This window comes from Aphelocoma coerulescens, chromosome 2 (assembly GCF_041296385.1).
Source record: "Aphelocoma coerulescens isolate FSJ_1873_10779 chromosome 2, UR_Acoe_1.0, whole genome shotgun sequence".
Lineage (NCBI taxonomy): Eukaryota > Metazoa > Chordata > Aves > Passeriformes > Corvidae > Aphelocoma > Aphelocoma coerulescens.
In genome coordinates this window covers 113,741,518-113,768,235 of record NC_091015.1, presented here as the reverse complement: position 1 = coordinate 113,768,235, position 26,718 = coordinate 113,741,518, and the positions used below count along the sequence as shown (strand labels likewise).

Below are 26,718 nucleotides of genomic sequence, written 5' to 3'. Positions count from 1 at the left end.
TCCAATTCTGCCATGTTACAGCATGTAAATTATTGTTATTCCCCAGTGTTTTGAGAATAAAAATCTTGATAATATTTCCTGCCATTAAATGCCTCAAGTTCACCACTTTATAATAAATGTCTAACAGCAGCACTTCTCACTTCCATAACAGTCCCTTCATCAAGGATTGCAGAGTCATTTGTACATATTCACTGACTGGATGTTATATTGACTTAAAATTGGGTATGGTGTTCTTTGCAAAGGCCCAGGAGTTAAATGATTGCAGAACCAGAAGCAGTAACAAAAGGGCTGTGGGCTGGTTTGCTATCTTTTTTGCCACACGGACTCTGGTCTGTTTAGTCTTACCTAGTCAGATTAAGATACAAATTTTGACATACAGAATCTGTACATTTTCGTGGTGCCATTATTGCTTTTAATAAACAAACAGCAAGCAAACATCTGCCAGTATGAGTGACATACAGATTATGTGGTTTTCAGTATTTTTTCCAGTTCCAAGGCTCAGTGCTCTACAAAGAAAACTGTGTAAGCAGCATCTTGATAACAGGGATAAACTACCTGCTCCCAAATCTTTGTCAAGTCATTGCATATTTTTCAGTCTTTTTGCATCTTGTTCAGCACTTGCAGATTAATTTCATGCTTTGTCATCATCTGTTGTCCACAAAAAAATTCTCCTTGAGGGAATTGTAACAGTACCTACATTTTTCTTTTCACAAGTGCTTCAGAAATGCAAAGGGCAGCAACATTGTAGGATTGTGTAACGCACCTTTATTTCCACAAATAATTTGAGAGGTGGGGTTCTTTTTCAAATGAAGAGCTTTTATGTGCATTCAGAGAGAGGTCCTGACTCTCCAAAACCAACATAATTTCAAGGAAAAGAATGTGCGTGAGCTTGCTGTGCTTGACACATTTTTTAGGCACTATATACACTAAGTAATTTGCTTAAATTATCTCTTCTGCTTTTCTTAGTTGAGAGCTTGGTGGCCCCTTAAAATAGCAGGAAGGCAGCAACGTTCAAGGATTTGTGATGGCAGACTAAAACTTGAAGTACACAGTTAAAATGGAAACTAGAAGACTGAATCAGAGGGTTTTGGGTTTAGTATGATAAAAGCGCCACTATTTAACAGGTAGTGAAGGAAAAACATCGAACTGTTCTTTGACTTATAATGCATTCTTATTTTCAAAGCATATCTAACCCACAGAGCTGGCCTCAAAATATTACAAAAGCACAAAATCATGTTATTATTTTTGCTAGTATAATCTAAAGACCTTTCAGATCTTTTTTTAATGTTCAACAGATACAAGTTTGAAGCATGTATTAATATATTTCTCAGACCTTGCAGATGAGTTTTGTGGTCTACGAAAGTTGAACTTGTTGATTTCTCTAAAATAAGATGGCAGATGGAACATGTTTCCAGCAGGCATTAATAGAACTGCTAGGGCGATCAGGCTGATACCTCAACTGCACACACTTCTTGGAAATTTAATGTAGAGTAAGACCTTGAAAGTGAAGTCACAGAAATAGTTCAAGAAAGGGATGTAGAATATATCTGTGCTGGTTGCACTCGTGGTTTTTGAACACTGTCAGCGAGCTCCACAATTGATGCATTTTGTCTAATGGTGTCACACAGTGGCAGGTGGTGGTTATGTGAAAACGGTGCTTTTTTGCATTTATAAATGCTGTTTGTTGCCCCAGCTTCTTTCCTTATACTTGCAAGTTGGATAAAATTCTCCTAGGAGTTAATAAACTAATTTTGTTTTCTTGGAATATAAGATGCCCCAACACAGGTTGTGTTCTGTGAAGGTGGTGTTTGCCATCCTCCCAAGTTCAGCTCTAGTGAACTGAGGTTACGCTTAGTGCACATTGATCGTGCTTGAAGACTGTTGCATCCAGCCTAAAAAAAGGCAAAATGTGTACAGTGAAAAGGAGGTAGGTCTGGATGTATTATCCTGTAATTCTCTTCGACAGATCCGAAGTTAGGTTTTGGAGGAGGGTTAGAGGCCAAGCTGCTGCTGTGCCTATCAGAATGAGTCACTAACTAGCAGAGTAATTGCATTGATTATTGCACACCCACGAATTACAACAGAAAATACTTTGCAGGGGGTGGAGGTTGTACTTTTCCTAAAGGTTTCTGTATAATTAATCTACTGTAAGTTCTTTAGAAGCATCTGAACCGTACTGTTGAGCATGGTCCTTGTGTGCCAGTTGGCCACCCCTCCCTATGTGGTTGCAGTGTTTCTCATGCTATTGCTTTGGTGCTAATGAAGGTTTTGACAACACTGCTGTTGTGGAAACTCAAGTCATGTATTCTGCTTTTGTTTTTAAATTGTAACTGTTTGCCTGTCTTCATTGCAGGCATTAGGAGTTTGAGCAGCTGCATTTTGTATATCTACAACAAAACAGGTCCCTTGTTAGGCAGAACATTTCATAAAGGATTAAGGAGAGCTGACTGAACCATAAGGGACACTTTTAACTTGTAAACAAGAGGCTGATTATCAAGAGACTGTACTTGTTTGTGGAAGAGGTAACTGAGCAGGCTTCCTTCTCTCTTGGGTGCTTTACCTGGTACTTCACCCAATCATTAAATCCATTTAAAATTTCTTTGTTGACACAGCCTGCATTAGCACTCAGTAGATGTTTGGGGATGAAGAGCAGTTTCAATAGAAAATTAGTTGCTACACTTGGTAGGAGCAAACCAGTAATACTTGGAGTCACTGGGGCAAATTGTTGCTCACTGTCTCTTGCAGGTTTCTTGGAGCATCAGTTTACAACCACCACAGTTAAACACTGGGTTAGGATTCAAGTTTAAAGTCAGGCTCTCAAAATGAAGACTGTCTACAGTGTGTAGAGACTGCAGATGCTTGCAAGAGAGTCCTGGAGCCACAAAAGTAGTTTTGCTTCATACTGATAAATTCTAGGTGTGTACTTGGCTCAAATATAAACTTTTTTAATTGCCACTCTTCTGTTACTTTCCAAGGCTTATGCTGCAAACCCCAACAGAACACTGATACACTGATCAGATTTGTGGCATCTGCCAGGGCAGCAGACGGCCCCAGGAGCCATGAAGTTTTCCGGAGCATGAGGGGGAGCTCAGCTGAGCTGCCCTTCACCCACAGTGCAGTCACTTCTGATCAACCCCTGGGCACCACATGAAAAAAAGGCTTCCTCACAGCTCAGTGGGAGGTGATAAAAGTGGTAGGTTAGAGTTCTTCCTCCCAGTCATCTCTCCCAGACCATATTGCTGTCTGTCCTCCCCTGTAGCTGCACAGCATCCGGCTGTTTGCTGTTGCTGTCATGTTCCGTGACTTGGGCTGCAGGCCAATGGATCTGGTTCAGTTTTGACCTCAGATTTGGTACAGAAAAGGATGCTTCAAATGATATTGTTTGAATTGCAGAGTCAAGCATGCCACATTTAGAAAACGCTGCAGGTCGTTTGCCTATACACCCTTCATTTGACTCCACTGGGTGTCATCCTTATGGTATTAAAGTGTTCCCCATCAGCTGTCACTCTTTTATTCCACAAAATGTTTCCATAGTTCAGTGGATGGGAGATTGGGACCGCCTGTATGTGTATATATATATACACGTGCCCCCTGCACTATGCATTGGGAAGTACAAGTACCCTGCTCGGTAGGGGAGGCACATACCTCCCTTCCTGTGTGATTTAATTCTCTGGATCATCTTGCACTGCAGTTGTCATTGGGAGTTAGGGAGGTGTTAGGTGGGAATTTTTAATGCGTTGTGTGATTTACTTTTTGTTTGGTTAAGTACATGGGAGAAGAAGTAGTAACTGAAATTCAGAATAGAAGTGATGATTTCATTTCACACCCACAATGGCAGAACGATGAAAATGTGTAACATTTGCCACTTCTTTAAGTGGTTGTCAGGAAATCAGACAGGTTTAATCTGTGTTTTAGATGAGAAATTGTCTTACAGTCCTGAAGCTTAGGAGAATAAGAGCATAAATTTTGGCTTGAGGGAGATCGACTTCACATTGATCTAAGCAGTTGTTTCCATGTTTACAATATATTAACAGAAGTAGAAAATAACAGTGGAACCTTCCACATTCCAGTTTCTGGGAGACTGAAAGGTGACATCAGGATATCTATTAAATGTATGCTCCATCCAGAAGGAAGGCAGAAACAATCTTAGTAGAATAAAAATTGTTTTCCTGACCTAACATGAACTTTTGTGGTTTGCAAAGAATTTAGATGAAAAGTTCTGTCTCCAAAATGCATTAAGATCTGTTCATGAAGATATGTCATTGTTTAATCATCACTAGTATTTATTCCAAATTTAGGCATCTAAAAAGCGAAATAAGTCCATTTCTTAGCTACTTGAAAATTTTTTGTAGGAGTTATAAGAGGGAGGAGGTTTCTAAGGTAACCTATCAATAAATAAGTTTATTTCCAAAATAAGGAAAATTGAATTTCTAGAACAAGCTGTAACTTCTAGTAAGACAAAGTTGAAAAACAGTGCCCTGAGGCTTAGCTTAGTACATTGCATTTGTTACCTGTATTGTTTTCTTGGAATGCTATGTATGGAAATACATTGAATCTAGAAATTTTTCCCTGAATTAGGTGAGTAAAAATATTTTTACAAGACCTTTTAAAACACAGTAAAAATAGGCTATTGTTTATATCAGTGATATCAGCTCAGACTGTTTTTACATTTGTGTACATCTTAGCTTATTTTCTTCTTAAAAAAAAAGTAATTGTAACCTGCTTTTGGCTCTTCATGATTTTTAGATGATGTTTGATTATTTATAGCAAAATGTATCTTCTACTGAGAAGGAGGGTCAGGAATGCAGGGCTGAGGTTTTGGATTGTCTCAGGAAGAGTGGAAAACTTCCAAATAGTTTTATATTAATAAATATTTGAGATGTTGTGTGTCACATCTTCATTTTGGTGACATCCAACTATCACATCAAGGGTTTCTACGGTCTAGTGATCACTATAAATTCTTAGATAAATGGTGTAAATTAATGTGTGCAATGTAAAAAGTACCTGTAATTCATGACACCTGTAACTTGTGAGACCTAAAGCATTATCATTTACTTCTTTAATGCTCCAATTAAAATACTATATTAAAAGTACATTGATTGTTTTGTTTTATATGTATATTAATAGGTGCAACTGTTAGTATGTCTCTGTCCATAAGGAAGAGTTTAGGTGAAGCAGCTGTTCTGTTTGGTCATGACATAGGTGGTTTTCTTCTTTCAGGCACAGTACATTATTTCCTGCTTCTTTTCAGTATACTAAATATTTTTAGTAGATTTTGGTGACTTTGATCTCATAGAAATCAACTGTATGTGCTTGCAAATACAGTGCATCAAATTACCCAAGTGATTTACCGTGTCCCTGTCTTCCTCTGTCCCAGCTGAGGTTTCTTAAAGGACCTGGCTTGTGACTTCTAAGAACTGAAAAGCCACTTTCCAGAAGCCACACCTTTAGGAAAGTCTTCAGTTTGGCCAATTTAGAACGTAAAGCTACTAAGGTCACAACTTAATCTTAAAAACCTTATTTGTGTTTTCCTGACCTAAGAAAACGTCTTAAAAAGTCTTAGCCCGTCTTCCCTTACCAGCTGGAGCAAATCTGAATTCTCTGTCCTTTGAATTACCCTGCCTTTTCCATGTGGCAGGGATTGCCAACTGTGGCTGCCACCCAAGGAGCACCAGAGCAGGTGATGCGGGGCAGGCAGAGCCCAAAGCCCACACCAGGGCCTGGTTGCCATTAAGGTGGCCACAATGTGGCCGTGGCCAGAGGAAGGAGGAAGAAGTGACAAGCGTTGGGATTCATAGGAATGAGTCATAAGGATTGAGGGGAAGGGAAGGTTGTTGCAAGTCTGGTCAGACAAAAGGGTCTTGATTGCAAGGGTTGAAGCTAACATGGTAACTAGTGTCTGGATGTTGTCCTGTGGGGTAGAGGAGGCTGGCATCCAGGTATGTTTGCCATGTGCAGAACCCTCCTCTGTGCTTGGCGATGGGGGCCTTATGCAGATGAGCAGAAAAAATACTGAAGAACTTACAGCAGAGGAGAGAGGGGTTAAAAACAAGCGTGAAAAGTTGGATCATGGTACTTGGCATCTCAAAATGAAGCAGGATTTTTCTGGAAGGCTTTAGTCACCTGGGAAGGAAGGATCGAGTAGCTGGCTGTGTGGGAGGCAATTTGCAGGCAAGTGTACTCCTCTGCAGTAGATCGGTACATTTTAATGAGGGAAGTATATTTGCTCTGTTTTATAGGATTTGCTTTGGACTAGAAGTCTGGAAGTTGTTTTAAATAGGCTGCTTTGAGATAAAATGGTCAGGTGGAAATATTTGAAGCATATGATATGGAAACCTTGTATTTACAAGATATTTGTAGGGCCTCAAGAAGCTGAGCTGAAATGATTGCCTCTTTTTCAGAAGAGATTTTTAAGAGTAAATAAAGCTTATACAGAGGACATAAAAGCAGAAGTGAAGTTAGGAACTACTGTAGCTATGCAACTTTATTTATTTATTTGTTTGCTTGTTTACTTCCTTATATACATTTTCAACTGATCTCAATCCATCCCACCCTGCAGCAAAGGATACCTTTACACTGACCTCCTCCTCATCCCCTCCCCTTCCTGTAGGCCCTGTGGGGCTGAATGGGACTGTTTTTGACATGTTTGTTTCCCTTAGAGATGCCTTTCTGGGTGGGTGGGAATTCCCACTCCCAGATGGGGAGGAGGGGAAGGCAGCTGCACTGTGCTCAGACCCCACACCTGCAGCAGCGAGTGCCTGTGGGAGGAAGGGCTGAGTTGGATATTGCTCCCATCTGAGGGCATGGAGAGCTGGCTCTTTCTGCCTCAGGACCTGACACCTTACCCGCAGTCACTCCTTCCACTGAGAAGGCAGTGCTTTTCTTTGGCCAAAGACGCCAGCAAGTGAGACACGTTCAGCTGATGGCCCAAGTATCAATCAAGCATAAGCTTCATATTTGAGGAATGCTCCATGGTTTCTGGTATTAATCATTTTGGCTTTTCCAATTCTTTCTTTTTCTTGTAGTCATGCTCTCTGTTACGTGTGTCCACCTTCTCCTTCTACTTTAGTTTGATATCTTGTCCTTTCTTGAGCTTGTTTTTTATTAGGGTCGAGCTTGTTTTTTGCTTTTTTTCTGCTGTAGGAACAGAGAGTTTATAATAGCTGTAGCATCACTTCAAAAGGTGGATCTGCAGCATTTAAAACAATCATTACATAAGTCATTAAAATAACAAAGACTGACAAATAAACACATCCTCACCAGGCGAAGGAATAAATTTCAAGGGCAATATAAGCATCTGCCAATCTCTAGTGTTACTTCCTCTCTTCTTCCAAGACTTTCTGCAAAGGTTTTTTATGCCTGCTTTAATATATTCTTTTCTCTAACATTTTCAAAAGTTCTTAGAATGGAATTTTCTCTCTCTCTGCATTGTGTATGGTATAGTTGGGAAAAAAAAAAAAGGCATTTCTGGGGTTATTCAGGACCTCTCTAACCATGTTCAAAGCTTAACTAAATTTTGGGTACTAGTAAGTCCCAAAAATCTTGTGTTTTTTCTTACCCTGAAAATATCACCAGCAGGTCAGAGGCATTGGCTGATGGGCAAAGTGTCACCTATTGGGACACCTCACAGGGATGGCATGCAGGGTGGGGAAACCCATGCAGAGTAAAAGTGAACTCACTGTGCTGCCAAGATCTTTCACTGTGAGATTTGTCTTTTGAGAGAAATTTTTAATCCTGAGAAGATGTGGGGAGAGACTGACGAGCAATTTCAGAAAGTTTCAGAATTCAGATGTTTATGTAAAATTTTGACAAGATCATGAAGTGAATAGTGGTATCACACCCATTTTGCACAGAGCCAAATTGAACTGTGGAAAAGCAATTTGTTAGGCTTCACAAATTTGTGACTAACCAAAGGACTCCGGTGATTTATTAGCAGTGTTGAGGTGTTAAGAAAACAACTTCTGTGTTTGAGTTGACGTATTGCTTTAACAATTTTGTTTGAGGGAGGAAAGAGCCATATAATAAAGGAAATACTAATTCGTCTAAACATCCTTCATTTGAATTTAGAACCATGTAGCTGGAAAAACTGTTACAGTGTCACTTACCAGTAATGATATAACATAAAATGGACTCCCAGCTTTAAAACAAGCTGGATCTTTGAGTCTCTAGAGCTGGTGCTGGAGAAACGAAGGAGCCAGCAGGCAGGGTTGGACCTACCTCTCTGCATACATTGGCTGTGGCTTCACCAGTACAAAGGATGGCTTTGGTTCCTCTTTCAAATAATTCTGAAATAAGCTTTCTGGCAGATATTTCTGGATTGGGTAGCCTGGGGTAGCTGCTAGGAAAAGCACGTTGTGCCAGGCAGCTGTTAGGAGGAAGCAGTGTTGAGCAAAGACTGAAATTCTTGCGATCAAGTTATTATATTGCATGAGAAAATACCAAGTAGCAGAAAGTTGTGTTTTTCAGGAAAAATTGCGCCATCTTTTTAAAGTTACAGGCTGGTTCTTTCTCTGGGAAGCTAATGTTTATACACTGAGCAGCTTTTTGCATCACTTTTATGCCTTTTCCATGACAGATGCATAAATTCAGTTAAAAATGAAGTGAACATGCTTCTAGGTAACTTTTGTACTTACAGTAAATTTTATATATGGACTGGCATGAATTTTGAAGACAGTCTTCATTATATATCATTATTATGTCATGTGCTGGAAACTCTCAGCAGCCATATGTTTTGTATAATTTATTGCAATTTTGCTAATAAATTCTTATAGCTTTTCTTCTGTAAGTGTATAATCCATCATTCTGCAAAGTGTAAAGCATGAGCATTGGGGGAAGGAACAGTGCAGATTGGGGATTGAAAAAATTGAGAAATGTTCTCTTATTTCTTTTCCAATTTTCAGGAGTTCTTTGAACACGCAAAAAAGCTCTGGGATGATGAAGGTGTAAAGGCATGCTTTGAGAGGTCAAACGAGTATCAGCTGATTGACTGTGCACAGTAGTAAGTATTTCTTTTTATGATGTTTATAGCCAAGAATGTGATCACCTATAACAAGTTAGAAAATGTATTTATATCAGTGAGATTCAGGAGTTTTGCAATGTAGGAATTAACATTTTCATTCTCTGCATAGGTGGAGCATGTGTAGCAAAATTAATTGATTATCAGAGTTTGCCATTATTATACAACTTAATATTCTGCCTCAAATATTTCACACCTAATAAAGATAAGTATGAAAAAATCAAATAACTTTAAGTATCTTTATTCTACTCAAGATTGATTTACATAAAATCATTTCAGTTGAAACTATTAAGTTTGAAAAATGTTGAGTCAATCTAAGGAGAATCCTTTGTTTAAAACTGTGAGACCCAGACAGTGCTGAAATTACTCTGTCTTTTCACATTCCATTAAAACTTCTGAGACATTTACATAACCAGATGCATACCTGCATTACTAATATATTTTCTAGGTGGAAAAAATTTATAAGCAGTATTTAACTAAAGGCAGTAGTACATTTGGTATTCTGTCCTTCAAAGTGAAGCAGCACACGAGTATGTAACACAGTCAAAATCTGTAAACAGGTTCAGTCTGGTCAGAAATGTTTTGAGAAGTGTAGTAGATTGTCAAGGTGCAAATCATAAATATATAGGACAGTGATGAAAACCTATTAATCAAAAAATAGTCTCTTAACTCTGCAAGTACTACAAATTCAGCTGTCCTCGATAGTAACACAGGTCTGAATTAGATTTCGATCGAAAATACACATTTCATTTGAACTGCTATTGCGAAAATATATACTCATACAGTTGCTATGTGATGTAGGGTTTTCTGTTATGATTTGTCTAATTGGCAGTATGGTCAGCAGCAATGCCACAAGTCTGTTCTAGCACTCAGTGTTTTGCTTTTCTCTCCTCTCTGCTCTTGGTGCTGAGCCTGAAGCAGAGGAAAAGGTCCATGTTGCTAAAGGACTTGTCACGCTTCTGCCACAGTGGGGAATTTCAGTGTTGCAGGTCATAGTTTATTTTCCCTCTTTCCAGACCATTTTTGGGAAAAAATGATTCATCTGCACATAGAAGCAAGGGAAAATTAGATACATGTATGAAGGAACTCATTTGACCTCAGTGCATTTACCGAAACTTAGGCATTTGCTCACAGTCAGAGTAGCTAGAAATTAAAGCAGTGGTTGTACACAGAGAGACTTAGACAGCTGTCCCAGTGGGTTTCCTCTCTGCCCTCACTCACCACCACCATAGTACAGATCTGAGTTGTGCTTGCTGAAAAGTGCAGACTGACTGTTTATCATATCTATTCACACACTCAAATGAAACATCAGACCAAGAAAATAGAATAATGGTACATATTTAAAATAAGTGAATGTGAACCTTACTTCCATGATCAGTAAGGGTCGATGTGTCTCACAATCCTGCTGTGAGAAAGGGTACTGAAAGGGCCAGACAAAACCAGGAATACACTGAATTATAGTGCCAATGGTAGTGTGCTTTCCCCTAAAAAAAATTATGCCTATCTATAGGCTTTGACAGGAAGAATGTTAGGTCTCATGTCCAAAACCAAAACAAAAATGAGGAAAAAATTTTGATCTAGAATTAAGTCCACTGTCTTGGAACATAAAACTAAGTCCTAGCTTACCTTTTTTCTGTAAAAGGTTAAAGGAATTTTAATAGGGTTTTTTCTATGGCTCTTCCCTCCATATCTTCTAACTGGATTACTTTTTCTTTATTCTGAGATTATTTGTTATAGTAGTAAGTACATTTGCGTAGTTCTTCACCTTTGAGACCCTTTATGAAGTATCATTTGATACTTAAATATTCCTTGAGTGTTATCTCTGCTTTTCATGTCATGATCTACGTGAAAATGTAACAGCTGAGTGACTTCTCCTTGTTTACACACCTTCAGTCTTAGAGCAGAAACTTGAAAGTCAGGAACAGCAGTGTCACAGATCTGAGCAAACAACCTTTTTGTCACAGGTATTGATGATTTAAAATGCTGAAGTATAATCTTGAAAGAAAGATGCTAAAAATGCACCCAACTTTTATCTGCCTCTCTACCCAGAAAAACATTTCTGTGCTAGCATTGGATGGAGGTTTGTCAGGGTGGTGGGGTCACATCCTCCTCATAACTGACAGCTTGTGAGCAGAGGTTGCAAATACAGTTCTGATACCCATACACCAGTTCTTTAATGCACTTAGAAAATACTGAGGGTGAGGATGCTGTTTTCTGGCTCAGCAGGAGCTGGTGGCATTTCTCTCAGAACCTGTCCAGGTCATCTTTAACTGGTGAAGGGCAAAAGGGAAGGAGTGTAATGCTGATACACATGCTTACTGTGGGATTTTGAAACATCTGCACTGTTTCCATTACACTGGCTTCAGGAGAAAGCATCCCTTGCCATCAGCTAAACCCTAATCTTTTGCTTGGTAGTGAAGGAAGAACATTATCAGTAGGTCACCACTTATGTCTAAGCTTAAAAAAAACACAAAGCCAAACCTAAAAAATCCCAGCATGTGTTATAAATATCATTGGACTACAAGTTGGGTGGCTGACTTAAAAATACTGAAAGCATTATTAGCAAATTATAATGTCAGTGGCCAAACTTGCTGACTGTTACATGAGTTACAAATATGGTGTATTTTGGAATAGTTTAATTTGGCTACAGTTCAGAGCTTCTGTATTTTTAAAACTTGACCTAATTTTCTTTATTGCTGTGGGAGAAGTATTTTGCTGGAATCAGAGGTAATAGACACAGAGTGTCTTTTTTATTTCTTTTATTTACATTATGCCTGAAAGTTGATTTTTCTTGATCTTCAATGCCTTTTCAAATTACCAGGATACTGTTCCTTCACAGGAATGAGGATGAGGGCCTGCTTGTCCCTCATTCTCATTCATTTAATCATTTTAATCATTTTAATATTCTTACATGAGTCTTCATGTATCTGCACTTCTTTCATTGTTAAGGAGTACATTTAGTGCACACATCACATTGATGCATCATGTGATACTTGTAACAAATACAAATCTGTGACCAATCCAGAGGTCAGCAAGGACCAGGATTGTTCCTTATCACCAGCTACAAAGACATTTATGTAACTCTTGGAGGGGGTATTATTGCATGGCCATCAACTATCTTCTTTCCTTAATGACCTTCATATATTTCTTCAAGATTAATATCATCAAACTGACACGTTCTTGTTTTCCCTGTCTTCTGATTTAATATTTCTTAAAAGTTAAATTTCAAATTTAATCTCAAAAACTGATACTTGCTTGGAAAAGTTGATTTTATTTAGTTGTGTCCCCATTTGGCTTAGCCAGATTTCAGCAGATTTGTTGTTTATGATGATAAATCTCCCATCTAACTTTAACTTATATGAACTCTGTTTGAACTGTTCTTTTTGTCTAGATTCACATAGTTTAAATTCAGGAAATTCTAGGTCTAAAAGGACTTTCAGATTGTGATTTAGTGCAGTTTTGGCATTGAACTGTCTAGTATATAAACAACAGGCAGAAACATGTTAATTAGAATTTTCCTGTGATTTTAGGACAGTTTTCTAAAAGTTATTTTCCTATGAGATGAATACAGCTCCATTTTTAATATTTCAGTTTCTTCATACTGGTTACCAAATACCCAAATTTTATTGTATTCATGGAAGGGAACCTCTAAGAAAAGTTCTATAAATGTAGAACAGATGAAAACAAATAAAGGTCCAGGTATGATGGCCTTCTGTTAAAAAAAGGACACAGAAAAAAAAGCTGGTGAGTTGATTATATCTTTAAAAACTTCATAAATTTAAGTCAATTAATTTTTGTGGCAATGAAGAGGTATAAAATTTCAATTCAGAACGTCAGTCATCCTTGGGGGATATCAGGCACCCCCAGTCTGGTGACATCTGTCTGTTGTTTCAATAAAGTAAGCATTGAGCTAACTTAGTTTTGGTTACTCAGCTGTCAGTTTGCTTGCTAAAATTAGTTGCAGTGATCCAAAAAGAGGTGTGGGGATGCTTACAATGCTTAGACATTGTCAGGGAAAGGTGGTAGTATTAGAGCACAAGAGAGCTAAGCACTTTGGGAGGGGGAAAAAAAGATGAAAGTAGAACATTCAATTCAATTTTTATGTCACACACAGTTTGCGCAAGGTGTTGTTGTTAGAAAAAAACCCAACTCCTTTCAGGTTTATTAGAAGGTTCCAGAGTTGAATTTTGTCTCACTGAATTCACGTGGAAATAGCAGCATATTTGTGCATGAGTGGCCCTGGCTGGAAGGGTTGTACTCAGCTCACTGAGTTCCTTGGAATAGGAAGTAGAGCAAGAATGTAAAGGAACCCTGCCCTCAACCAGTACTGTGTCCCAGTGTGTCTATCAGTCTTCGTTCCCTGATAAAATATACCACTTCTAATATACTTAAGTGTGAAGGCCTAAATTGGTCTCTGTGCAAACATTTGGGCTAATAAAACTTCATTATGCAAGTTCCTGGGGAAGCAAACACAAAGGATGTTTCTTTTTTTGGCCAAAGAAAATTGATTTTATATTTGAGCTGATAGAGATGGAAAAGACACACATGTTATTTTCCTTTGCAGTTATTCTGTCCAGGAGAAGGGTTTCAGCCAATTTTCTGAGATGTCTGTCCTGGTATTAGGTGGAGTAATTAAAAAAAAACCAAACAACTCTTCACGTTGTTGTCCACAGATTCAACTCTTGGTGCCAGAAAAAAGATAATTGTTTTCTCAACAGCAGCACGTCTTCAAACTAAGCATATTTCTGACTTTCCTTGTGCTCTTCTAGACATAAGCTTTAATTTTTGGCATGCAGATAGTCATCACTAAATTCCCTCTTACAGTCCGAGGTCAGAAAAGCTACCTTGGCATTCCCTGCTTCCTGTGTCTAGTGTGGCATTGCAGTCAGGTGTATTCGTATATTCTTTCTTCATAAGGGGTGGTGAAGTAAATGTGGATGGATTTATGATAAATTAAGCTAAACCACTATTATTATTGTTGCTGTTGTTATCTAGAGAACATTATCATTAAAAGCAGTGTTAATAAGGTAGCTGCTTATTAAATATAGGACAAAATACTTTTTACTTAGGAAAATTAGGGAAAACTATTAATTCTAAATGTTTCATGTAACTGGATTTTAAGAATTAAATTTTTATGGTAATATGGGAAAACCATAATATGATTTTCCTCCATCTAAAATTCTTTTCTGGTTCATATATAAGCAACTCACTGTCATGATAAAGCTTCTTCATTTTTTCCTTTTATGATTTCTCATGCAGTATCACTTTCAAATCTTAAAAATTCATTGCTTAAGTTAGAAGCAAATTTTGTTTGGTTAATTCATGAACAAGTTTTCTCCAGTTACCTGATCTAAACTATAAGCCTTAACCAACCAGTAAATTGTTACTTAATGGTAGAAAAAGAAAAAAAGGGAGAGGTTATATTTATAGAGTAATCACTTTAGCCTCACTGATGAGTCTTCTAAACAGAGGTGGTTGCCAGATAGGACAGAAGTCATTCACCAGTGTGTAATGCTTGTGTTTTTCACTATTTACTAACTAATAGACCACACTCTTGCGAGGCAGAATTGTGGTTTCTTAAAATATGTACTGGGAATTCTATGAAATAAGCTTTTCATGTGTTGCTGTGATTTTTTTGTTGTTGTTGTTCCCCTTTTTTCCTTCACTAACAAAACAAAAATCATTTGAAAAACCAATTCTGTGTTAATTTTGGTAATCAAGATGTGACCATGTTGTTATAGTACTAGTAGTTAGCACTACAGAAATAGGAATAAGGAGCAGCTGGAGAAACCTCCAAAATGCCTTTGTACTTTCAGTTTGGAGGATGAAGCAGTATGAAAACACCATTCACAAATAGCCAGAATGGCATACAGGCATGTACCCCCGTGTTTAAGCCACTTCAGTTCACAAATGGCTTCCATACCTAGAGAAAACAATAACTCTTCTCAAATATAAAAGTAAGATAGCAGATAGTTCATAAACAGAGCACCTTCTCTGCCTTTTAAAAGAAATGTGGCAAATACTTTTTCTTAATAACTAGTTACCTCTGGAGAAACATTTAAGCAGCCCTAGATGGGCTGCTCAAACATAAATTTAAACCATACATTTTCCCACATGCTTCTCTGTGTATGACTGGGTCTGTTTCCTGCAGTTTTAGAACAAGCAAAAAGGTTGAAAGTGGAAGGCAGATAAACATAAAATATCCCTTAACTGCAATTTAAAGGAGTAATAAAATCTAAAGACCAGGCAGAGTTATGACAAATGCATGAAAGTACACTTTGACTCTTTTTAAGATGTTTTATTAGACAGTGTTAGTTTCCTTTGAAAAAATACAGCAAAGCTGGCTTTATTTTGTTGAGGAAACAGCTCTTTCCTCCCCTAGTCATGAAACTTTTCAGTTTTTCCTGAACAACTGATGAATGTTTTTCTTAAATTTTTTTTCCTGACTGTTTGCACACAGGGCAATAATAGGTGCAGGACATTTTGTTGTAACGTAGCAACTCAGCCTTGTTTGGATCCATTCAGCAAATTGGAGGATTGTGAGTAGGTCCATCAGCTGAGCTTGCCTGCATTTAGTTTTCTCTATTAGTATCCTGTATTTAATTTGGAGATATGTTTTTCCATATCCTTTCTGCAGAGTTAAACTGCAGACGTTTGCAGTTGTGTTTGCAATACAACACTTGAGGAGCTTTTCGAGCCTGAGCAAAAGACTGCTGAAGCACCAAGACGCTCGGTGTCACCCTCAGCATATACACTCTTAAAGGATCAAGATCCTTGATAACAAAGAAAGAGCCTTCTGTTGGATTTATTACTAAAAGAGAAAAGACTGTGTTTGTTTTGCATCACAGCAGTGAGGGCAGATGTGAATAGGTACTGGTACAGGGCTGAATCAGTGAACTGGCACAGTGGGCCACTGTGATGGCGAAAATGACCAGACTCTGGGATACTGAGCAGCAGGAAGGGAAGGCTTCTCTGTAAGACTGGACTGCACTGAGGGACATTTTGTTTGAATTTTGCATATTAAAATCATATGTGGTCTTATTTAAACAAAGGAAAGGAAAATAGAAAAGTTAATCAGCATAATTTGAAAGTTGCCTTGAAAGTTTGTCTCTTATCTAGAGTACAGATAACTGCCAATAAAGAGAATCTTAAAACCTGTGTATTCCTACTGGCAAGTTAGAGTACAGTAAATATGCTGATACAGCTTAACTCCAGAAATCCTGATTATGAATCATTGTTCATCGTCAGCATCTCAAAATGTCTTCAAATGAAGTAAAACTGCCGATGTTGGTTATCTAGAATCTGCATGTAGGATTTATGAGTGGATTTCAGAGGGAAGCTGTGGGTCAATCTGTCAGTTGTGGTGTTATTTATGTGCTGTTCTTGCTTTAGGACTCTTTCAGTGTATGCGTGGGAGAAAGAGTAAACTGTGACCAAAGCCAGCTTCATTATATTGCAGGGAACATTGAGAGTCATTTACATTTATTCCACTTCTACAGAATTTAATTCAATCTGTTCATTTACAATTCGTTGTTGAGTGTGTGCTTGTTCTCAGTGGCAGAGACTAGTTGGTTAAAGAATACATCACCTTATTAATAAGTTTATCATTATGTAACATGAATGTATTTTAAGTTTTTTCTGGGGGATTTTTTTTTTTTTACTATGCCCTATAGAAAAGGTGTGTTCCATATTCTATTACTTTAAAGCTAACCTACTGTGAAATGTGTGTTTACATAGTACATTTAATATAACAACTGTATAAGAACTGTGAGCTGAATGCTTTAAAAAGAAAGAAGAGCCCTGAAAATTTAATAACATGTTATGTGAGATACTGTCGAATTATTTACGCTTGAGGTTTGAGTTTTCTTAAATGCCATATGCATTTTTTCACTTAGAGATGGTCAGTTTTTCTTTTTTTCGAGTAGTCAGTTTCACATGACAGGATAAAGAAAGACCAAGAGTCTTACTTCTTCCTTAAGAAACTGCTCACTGGCCAGACTCTGCATACACAGGCTCCTCTGCACTAATATATGTACACAGCCTTGTTTATGTTAGGATCTACAAGAAGCCAGGGTTCGGGTGGTGGTGTTTTTCTAAATTAACGCTGCACTGACAGATTTGGAAAAAGAAAGGTGGTGGAATGCAGAAGTTAAGAAATAAGAAAAGAAAAGACAGTTGATACTGTGTTGAAAAAGTCCAAAGACTAAGCATCTATGTTTGAAAAATAAATTTTACACCTCAGACTAAACCAAAATAGAGTATTGGTTTTATCAGTTTGGTTGTAATCCCAATTTTAAGACAAATCAGACTGGGAAACTAAGCAGTTCAAGAATGTCTCTCTACTTCTCATAATTAAGTTAAAGCTAATTTTGTTCATTTTAGTACAAGACAACAGTGATGCTGCCAGAATTTTTTAAAGGTTTATTTGACTTTAGAGAAATTGTTTCAGTTGTGTCTTTTGTGAAAGTATTCTTTCTGATTTAATTAGAATTGTTTGTTACATTGTGGGGTTCTACACAAAGTTTAATTTGAGGCTAAATTAAGCAGTGGAAAAGAAAATATGTATAAGACATATCAGTAGACATCCTGTTTAATGGACATACCAAATAATAAAATTTTTGAAAGATGATTAATTCTAGAATTGGCTCAAAAATTAGTTGTTCCTCCTTTTACTACTCCCCTGCTAATTTCATTAATTGTAATCAAAAAAGAGAGATGAGTTTAAGCAGTTTTCATATATAAGTGCTAATGCAGGAAAAGGTGAATCTTGGAATCAATTGTATGGATTTTCTGAGAACAACTTTCTGGTCTTGGTTTTCTTTCATGAACATGGCAGGGAGGCTAGGAATTATTTTTTTGTTGTTTTTCAGATATTTGTTTGTGTAAATTAATTGGATTGAAAATCAAAATAACCAAATCAAAATTAGGTACATTTTCTGACCAAAATCTCTTGCTACATTTCTTTATTCCCTGCCTTTGCCTCCTTGCTGTTTTATGTCTTTCTTTAAGAGGGATTCACTACCTTTTGGTTTAGAAGGATGAGTTTGAGAAGATCTGCATTCTGGACATTAATATCCTGAAAGTCTAACAGTACAGATTTTGGATAGTTACTCTTTAGTAAGTTTCCTTCCAACTACATTGGGAAGAAGTTTAATGGTCATCATGGGTGTAATTTCTTGGCCTTCACTTGTTTGTTGGCACAACTGTGTCAGATGTGTAATTGCCGACACTACCATAGCAATTACTAAAAAACAGTTTGTTAAAGAGCAGTAGAATGCTAAAGAGCAGTGTTGCCACAAGGGTTTATTCTGTTCAGGAAATGTAGAAGTAAGCTTCGAGGGTAAAGGAACTTGTTTGTCCAGTATGACTTTTATATTCATTTAGTTGGTTGTCCTATTTCCTTACATTGTCAGGATCTTAGAAACCTTTTTTGCAGCAAGTTTGCCGTAAACTTGATTTTCACCACTAACATCCTGGGTTTGAAAAGCTTTTCTCTAAAGAGGCAGATGCCAGGGAACAAACATTTGCTACATTCTACAGAACTGAATAATAGTAAACTACAGTTCATTACATAAGCTTGTCACAATTGTTTAAAAAAAAGAAGTCAAATGTAGTTTTCCCAAGTTTCATTTTCTCCTAACTACATGAAAGTTTTTCTGTTTGTTTTGGGGCATTTGGTGTTTTTGTTCTGTTTTGTATTGCTTTAACTTGTGTTCTGCACTGGTTAGTCACCCCTTTCCTCTGTGGCTTGTAGGCAGCTCGTGTCAGTAGGGTCTGACGTGAAGGTGGGAGGTTCTCCAGAGGACATTGTGGTGCAGAATGCACAACCAACACAGGCAGAATTTAGCATCTTGACCTGATGGTACTTCCAAAGTAGTAACCAGCAAAATATGTTATGTAAAAATGACAAGGGTGAGACCTCTATTAAAGAACAGTCATAGAAATTCATTGACTTATTTCAAAATACACCATTCTATACCTCTGTCAGGGAGATCATCATAATACGCAGTATGTTGAAAGAATAATTAAATCGTGATTAAAAATTATTTTAGGAATGCTCTTACTAAGTTGTAAACAAGTTATACCTATTTAGAGGACAAAAAGAAGATAAAAAGATAGGATTGTAGGTGGGCGAAGATAATAAATATGGGCTCACAAATAAAGCAAAAGTAATAAAGCAACAAGTCTTTTGGCAGGAATGCAGTCTCTTATATCTCTTTAATGAGGCAAATGTAAAAGGTATGGGATTGCACAATGTTGAGGGGGCTTAGCCTGTGTCCTGATGGAAGTGAGCAGAATCGATATGAGGAGGAAAAAAACAAAACAGCACATAAGATCCTGGAAACAACCAAAAAGAGACATTGCTACTGAGATCTTCTATTTCCACACCACATGAAGAGCACAGTGCAGGTGAATATTCAGAACCTTGAGTAAATACACAGTTGGATTCTGAGCAATTAGGTAGCCTGGCTAAAAGGCATTTACGGTAAGCATGAGTTAAGTATGGCTACTATGAGGTTGTCAGAAATATACAGAAGACCACAAAAACTGAAATATAGACGAAAATGTCCTTAAAAGAGGGGAAAAAATAGCAAAAACTAAATGGTTATGCATTCTGTGAATGTCTTTAGAAAGGAAATAATTGAAGGACAGTTCCAAAACATTTAATTCTAAACCCTTCAGCCTGTGGGTTGGGCTTGAGACAAATGTCTTTATTCACAAGCAAGACAGTTTTCTTCATCTCATCTAGCCTCATTGTTCCATAGAAGATGGGTATTATCTGCAGCAGAAGGCTAGGAGCACAACTACACTTTTTTCCCAGAGGAAAAATAGGAAAGGCTTTCCAAGTGAAAAGTCTCAGTTTCATTCTTCCTCTAATAGGATTGATTCTAGTTGTCTAAATTGTAGGGGGGTCACTGTCCCAGTGACCTGAGACAGGTGCTTCTATTTTAATAAGTGTGGTGCTGTCCTCTTTGCCTGAAATTAAGTTCCCTACAAAAATGTTTGTCAAGAACGGTGGTCTTTAAGCACAACACTCAGTAATTCCCTGTACCTACATAGAAATCCATGAAAACCTGTGAAAAAGATCATGGACTCTTCAGGGGACTTACTGGCTTTCTCCAGCCCTTGAAATGTTGAGAATCACTGATGTTTTATCAATTTTCTCTCTTAAAATGGAGTCAGAGGCATATCTTGCTATCACACTCCTTTGGAGAGATTTTAGCATAAAAGCTGCTTATTTTCTGGAGCTTTTTCACCTTGCATGTGTGTGATAGTTATTGCAACACTGGCTGAAAGTCTTCTGAGCAGAATCCAGCATGTTTGGACTTTGTGTTGCCTTTTTTCCTCTGTTTCAGTGCACAGACCTATGACTTACTTGCGGTCTTGATCTAAATTTGGCGGCTGACATATTTCCCTTTTTTCTCTCCACTTACTAATAACATCTGATCCGTTTCTTTGCTTTACCCTGTTTTGTTTGTTCATTGTTTTATTCTTGACAGATTGACCATTTGCTATGATTTGGGCCTCTGGGCTCTTGAGATAGAAGGTAATGTGTCATTTTTGTCAGTCTGTAGTGGTTTGGTTCAAAATGCTCATTACTATTTACCTTCTGTGAGATAAGAATTAGGAGAAATGCAAAGCAGGCACCAAATTTGAAATAATATAAAGAAGTTTATTAAGAGACCTAAAAGAAGGGGAAAAAAAATCATACCACACCTTCAGAACACTTCTCCTCCCCCCACGTTTCTCACTTCTCCTCCCCCCACCTTTCTCCCTTCTTCCAGTGACAATGTAAAAAGACAACCCTTAAGATGTTCAGTCTGTTTACCACTTCCATAATAACCTTGTTCAGTCCATTTAGAAAGAGGAGTCTCTCTTGTCCATGCTATGAAAACACTATCACAACGAGACAGCCGCCCAGGTTGGTTCTCTGCTCCCATGTGAGTCCCTTCCCCGACTTGCAGCTTTTCCCACAACTGCTTTCGAGGGTCCACTCTTGAAGTTTTTTGGGGTACAATTTTAAGGTTGAGCCATTCAGAAACAGAAGTTCTCTTCACCCATCTCTGGGAGCATTTCATCTCTAAGAACAGAGGCCTTTCTCCTTCCCTGGGAGCAAAGGGTCTTCCTCATCTTCATCTTTAGGACTATCTCTGGGAGCATCTCTAGGAACTGAGGTTTTCTCCTTTCCCATTTGGAGCAAAAGTCCTCATCGCTTCCATCTCTCCCTGTTCAAACTTCTCATGAAATTACAGCTGCATCAGCATCTGCCTATCTCAGCATCTCCTCTTTCTCCTCCCTCAGGTTTTCAGCTCTTCACAGCACTAAAAGGGTTAATCTCACCCAGACCTTGCAGCTGGAATGTCGCTTATCGCTGTTGGTCACATGATCTTTGCTGCACAGCGGGGCAGCTTCAGCTGAATCTTGGCCACACTGGAGAGGGGCAGCTGAGCCGCTCCGGCTGCCCACAGCAGGGCTGTGGGGGGGTTCCACTGCTGGAACAGGGCCCATCGGCTCCGGGATGGCCGTGGCCCGGCCCAGCCTGGCTCAAGCAGGGCCTGGGCCAGGCCCGCTGACCCCCGCACTGGGCCCACAGCCACCTGTCCCAGCACTGGGAACGAGAGAGGGTCTCTGCCTCGGGGTTTACTTTTCTCAAGTGTGCATCACAGAGGCAGTCACAACTTTAAGTGGCTCAAAGAATTGTCCATATTCAAACTGGCCAGCTGATAGGTTCTGTCAGGTCACAGAGGAAGCTGTAAGCACCCCTTAGCAAGGACATCCCTTCTGGAACTATGCTTTGCTAGCCCATGACACAGTCACAGTGAGATATCTTGCATATCTACTTGGGTGTGTAAGGTTGGCTTACCTATCTGCTATTCCTGATCCTCCTTTGACCTTTTTTTAATAATTTCATCCTTTTTTATTTAATGTATCAATGTAATCAGACAAAGCATACCAGCAGGAGAAGAGGAGGAGAAATGGGCATTTCTTTCAGAACAGATGTTTTCCTCTTTTTGGTAAATCCATTCTTCCTTCATGATTCTCAAGTGAAAAGAATTCATCAGAAGCTCTTATTGAAGTATGGTGGAAATTCACAAGTGCTGTTGTGCATAAATATTAAAACTACTAACAAATCAAAGATTAGGCTTTATACGCATTTCTGCTTTTAAAAGCAGAAATGTAGGCAGGTAACATATCTATTTCTTGGATGATAACAGAAATAAAGTAACAAGTAGAGCCTGGCTTCAGGATACAAACTTCCTAGAACCATAATCCTTAAAAATATTTATTTATGTGAAGTCCTCTTTGTCTGTAAGAAAATACCTTTTCAACAAAGGAGCATTTCTTCTCCAGTTACATGGCCTCAACTGAAATTCTTAAATCCTAAATGGCCCGGTTTGATGAAGCACTTGTGTTCATTTCTGAGGAATATGAGGACTCTTCACTTACTTCTCCCTTGCTAAGGGATAAATAATCAAATCCTAGTAGTTTCTCAGAACGAAAATAGAGGAGGGCATTGAAATTTATCTTCTCTTTGTTGTGCGCTGAAGACCAGTAAGGAGTGTGAAGGAAAGGAAATATATGGAATTGCATTGAGTTTCAACATACTTATAACAGGAAAAGCAATAAAAATGCTTCCCACCAACAGTGACATGGGCTGTGGCAGGAGACAGCGCACCACAACCAGAGTGAGTGTGGCTGTGCACAAGAGGGGCTTCCCTTTATTTGCAGCTGTTTCATTGTCTTTTTTATTCCGTGATGGGGCCCCACTTCGAGTCTTGCATTTCTTCCCAGGAGCTGCTCACATGTTTAAACTCAAGACTGTTCTCAACATGTATCTCCTCCAAGTTAAATGTAATACAGTTGCAGGTATCAATTCAGATCTGTGACTCACTCCTCTGCATGCCGTGGTTGGTGCTCTGAGCTAAAAGTGACTTACCAGATGCAGTTTTCTGCAGCAAAATTTTTCTGTATATGCAGCTGTGTGAGCACCAGTGCATGTGTTACATGTGTGTAGGTAATACAGAGTATTTCTCTCCAGAGTCATGACTTCCAGATCTGCTACCAGCTTGAGAGGGTAAGGGCACTCTGGAAACAAGCTGCTTTCCTTCCTCCCATTCTTCCCCCTGCACCAAATGGGGCTCTGCCTCTTAGTTCCTCATCTTGTCTTCCAGTCCCCTATATCACTTCCCCTATACCATTCTCTCTGAGGCACAGTTTATTCTCCAGCTTATAAATATTCCATGGATTATTTGAGGGGGATGCCTTTCAGAAGAGTATGCTGAGATGTGAGACAGAACCAAATCTGCAGCTTCACACTGTAGTCAGATCATGCCAGAGACAATCTGCAGACTCAGAAACAAAGTATGATGGTCCAGTATTGTGTGTATTCCTAGAATATCACAAACAGCAGTGTTTCTCTGTTTTAAATCAAAAATCCTTTCAGGTCACTGCATGACTTTCTGTTCTTGTGCAAGATGGAATTAGGAGTAAATTGGCTTTGGTTTCTTGGAATGACTGTGCCCATGTTGCATTGTGTTCTGTTCACAAAGCTCAAGGTTGATTTTTGTTCTGCTGGTGTAAGTTGTTTGATTATGGTAAGATAAAATGATATGGAAACTGTTTTTTCACTGATCTCATTTGTTGGTTTTACAGCAGACTTATTCCTAAGACCACTTAGTGAAAGTACATAGGTGAGAGGATCTTTTGGCTCTTCTGTGTGTAATACTCTGTTCTATTCAAAGAATGTGACTAAATTGAAAGCATTCATCCTCTGTTGTTTGTTTGGATTATTTTTTATTCCCTGCTCACCGTCCTTTGCAAATTATGGCATGTTGCTTTCTATTTTTCTTTTTTGTAGTTTGAGATACAGTTAGATGCCTTTCTAAGGATGATTCTGAAACTGTGTGATACAATGCACAGTGATGTGAATGGCCTGTTGTCAGCACTGGTTAAAGAAGCTGTGACAAATCAGCAGTGGAGATGAAGGGGGAGGGATCAGTTTACAGCTAGGAAAACTACAATGGCAGTTGTATTGGACAGTCAGTGTTCTCTTGGTGTGTTTTTTATTGCCCAAATGTCAGTGTTTCTCAATAGCTTGCTCACAGGAAAAGGAGTCAAGGGAATTCTCAATGTCCAAATCACAGAACATGTGCTGTTGTTTGAATTCTCCTCAATTTGTGAGCTGCTCACAGCAGGCTGTAATCATGTATCATGCTGATTTGTGGTATCTGTTATGCATTGCTTCAGTTTCTTATGACTTTTGTCTTCCTTATTTACACAGGGGAAGCAAAAGGGCAAACTAGATCAGGAAGAAGAGCTTTGAAATGTAGCTTTATTGAGAATACATTACCTGGTTTGGCCTTGGGTACTTTATACATGTCTTTCAGTTCAGCTATCTGTTAAAATAAAAAGGGTAGTGCCTTTCTTAACACCTTGCAAAAGCTGTTACTGTGTTTGATATTAAAGGTTACTGTGGAGGAGTCATAGGCTTTTTCAGTACAGTGCAGTCGTAGATACCAGTTGGTCTTTCTGATTGCTGTGAAATAATTGCTGGTGCCTCTCTTTGCTGAAGGCATCATTATTCTGTCTAGAAAACATCAGTAGAGCTTCAGTACTTCCTGGTGTTTGGTGTGGTACAGATACAGGTCTGGTCCTTCTCAATTCTCACTGTACAGCACATCAAATGAACTCTGCTCCATTTCACTACAACTTTAGATGAGAACAAATTAAAAGTTTATGTAAGCTGGGATGTGAATCTTAATAGTCAGGTTTAGAGAAAGTAAAATGAATGCAGCCAATATCTTTTAGTTCCACTTCATAATTTAAATATTTCTAAATTTTGTTTAATATTGCAGATGTTTTCAAGTTTTTAGAAAAATATTTATGTTAGAATTAAGGACAAAAGTAAAGCAGCAAACCCAGTTTATCTAATCTGTGATGCAGAGATTGTTGCAAGTTCCTCTAAACAGCAGAGCAAAATTTAGAAAGTGATTAAGGGACATTTTTCCCTAACCAGATCAACTCTATCCACACTGGTAAAATGCACCATGTTGGAAAAGGACTAGCTCATAGTTTTGTCTTTAATGTGCATAAGGACCAGTGTGTAAAATGTGACCAATTCAAACGTCATTAAGAACTATTTTCTTTATCTATAATAACAGTAAAACTGTGTTCAGTATTCAGTGTGTTTTTACTGTGTGCCAAACGCAGACAAAGCCTGAGTTGTTCATTGTGAAATGCAGACACCAAAGAGCTTTTAAATGTGGTAAGTCTATGACCAACATTAATGCTTGTAGAACTGTCGGGAACAATGTAGATATTTATGCAGATATTTTCCAGTAATGACTTTGAGGGTTATTTGCTTTAGACTCTGTAAAACAAACATAGTACAGCCATCCAAATGTCAGATGCTCCTCTTAATAGAAAGATTATCTTCCATGGAGGATGCTAGAGAGGAGCCAACCTAGATGATAAGAAAGCACCCAGTTGAGTTTAGCTCTCCAAAGAATACTGTGTTCAAAAGGTTGCCTGGTAGTTAGCTCAGACTGCATTTCAGAAGCATCAGTGAAGGCAGCAGACCAGCATATCCATTATATCAGCTAGAAGAGTTCATGCAGGAGATGTTTAGATTTCCAGTGATCCAGTAGCCTAGGGAGAAAGTGACCATTCAGGGTTCTGAATTGTTAGATGCAATAATCTGTCTCTAAAATGGATAACTCAGAGTAATCTGTGGTTATTGCGTTTAGAATAGGTACAGGAGGGCATCTCCTCTGCTGGTAAACACAATGCAGGTAGGCAGTGTTTGAATGGAGTGTCCTGTAGGATTGGCTGCTAAGATTATATATGCTATTTAGTTTCCTGCTGATTAAGCTATATTACAGTTTCATCTGCCACCTGGCCATTTTAGGCATGCAAAGCAATAGACCTGAGTGGACTGTGCCTTACAGAAAGGCTTGGCCTTTTCTGAGGTTTTATTGGAAGAGGAGTGAGAGAAGAGTCACACCCTTAATCAACGTAGCTGCATTGATACAAGGGCTGTTCCTAAGAGGGTTTTCCAGAAAGGCTTTGCAGAAACATACTCAGTAATCTCCTCCATCCACAGGCTGTGGTGGGGATGACTTTTTGCTTTCTTAGCAGTGGAACAACGCCACTGAAATCTCTCATCATGCAGCCAGTGCAGCCACTCTCTGCTGTTTGTCCCATCTACTGCAGACAGTGCAGCAAAATCCTGCAGTTAGAGAAGAATTGCAAAAAGTAAAGGGACTTTTCAGAAGAACTGAAAAGCCTATCATTAAGGCTCAAATTACTTTCTTTATTTTGTAGTTCAGAAATACCCTTTTCTAAGCCAGCTCACTCTTCTTTACTTTTTTGTTTTGGTTTGTTTTGTTGGGGTTTTTTTTTGTTATTAGGTCTGTTGCTTGATCTGACCTTTAAAAAAATCTCTCATGAGTGGCCGGGATTTTTATAGGGGAACCCATTCTGGTATAAGAACACAAACAGTGTAGGCATTCACTTTCATGTATAATACTTGATTGTCTTAAAATAAGTATTTTCTTCTAGTTGCTTTGGTTGGTAGTTGAAAGCTGTTAGAAAAAGATCTACATATTTTATTTGTGATCTGATAGAACTGGGAAGGAAAGCAATTAATAATGATAACAACTCTTAACATAAACTTGTTTTCCAGTGGTGAGGCTTATTCT

At 38.4% G+C, this 26,718-nt stretch overlaps 1 protein-coding gene across 4 annotated transcripts in view; it reads left to right on the top strand.

The window, feature by feature from the left end:
• The window catches only part of GNAL (G protein subunit alpha L), a 183,618-nt gene that overhangs the window by 119,840 nt on the left and 37,060 nt on the right, over nt 1–26,718 (top strand). For all 4 annotated transcript variants that reach the window (XM_069004403.1, XM_069004405.1, XM_069004406.1 and 1 more), the window contains one exon: nt 8,901–8,998. In XM_069004403.1, coding sequence (XP_068860504.1) covers nt 8,901–8,998 — 98 coding nt within the window. The remainder of the gene's footprint in view (nt 1–8,900; nt 8,999–26,718) is intronic.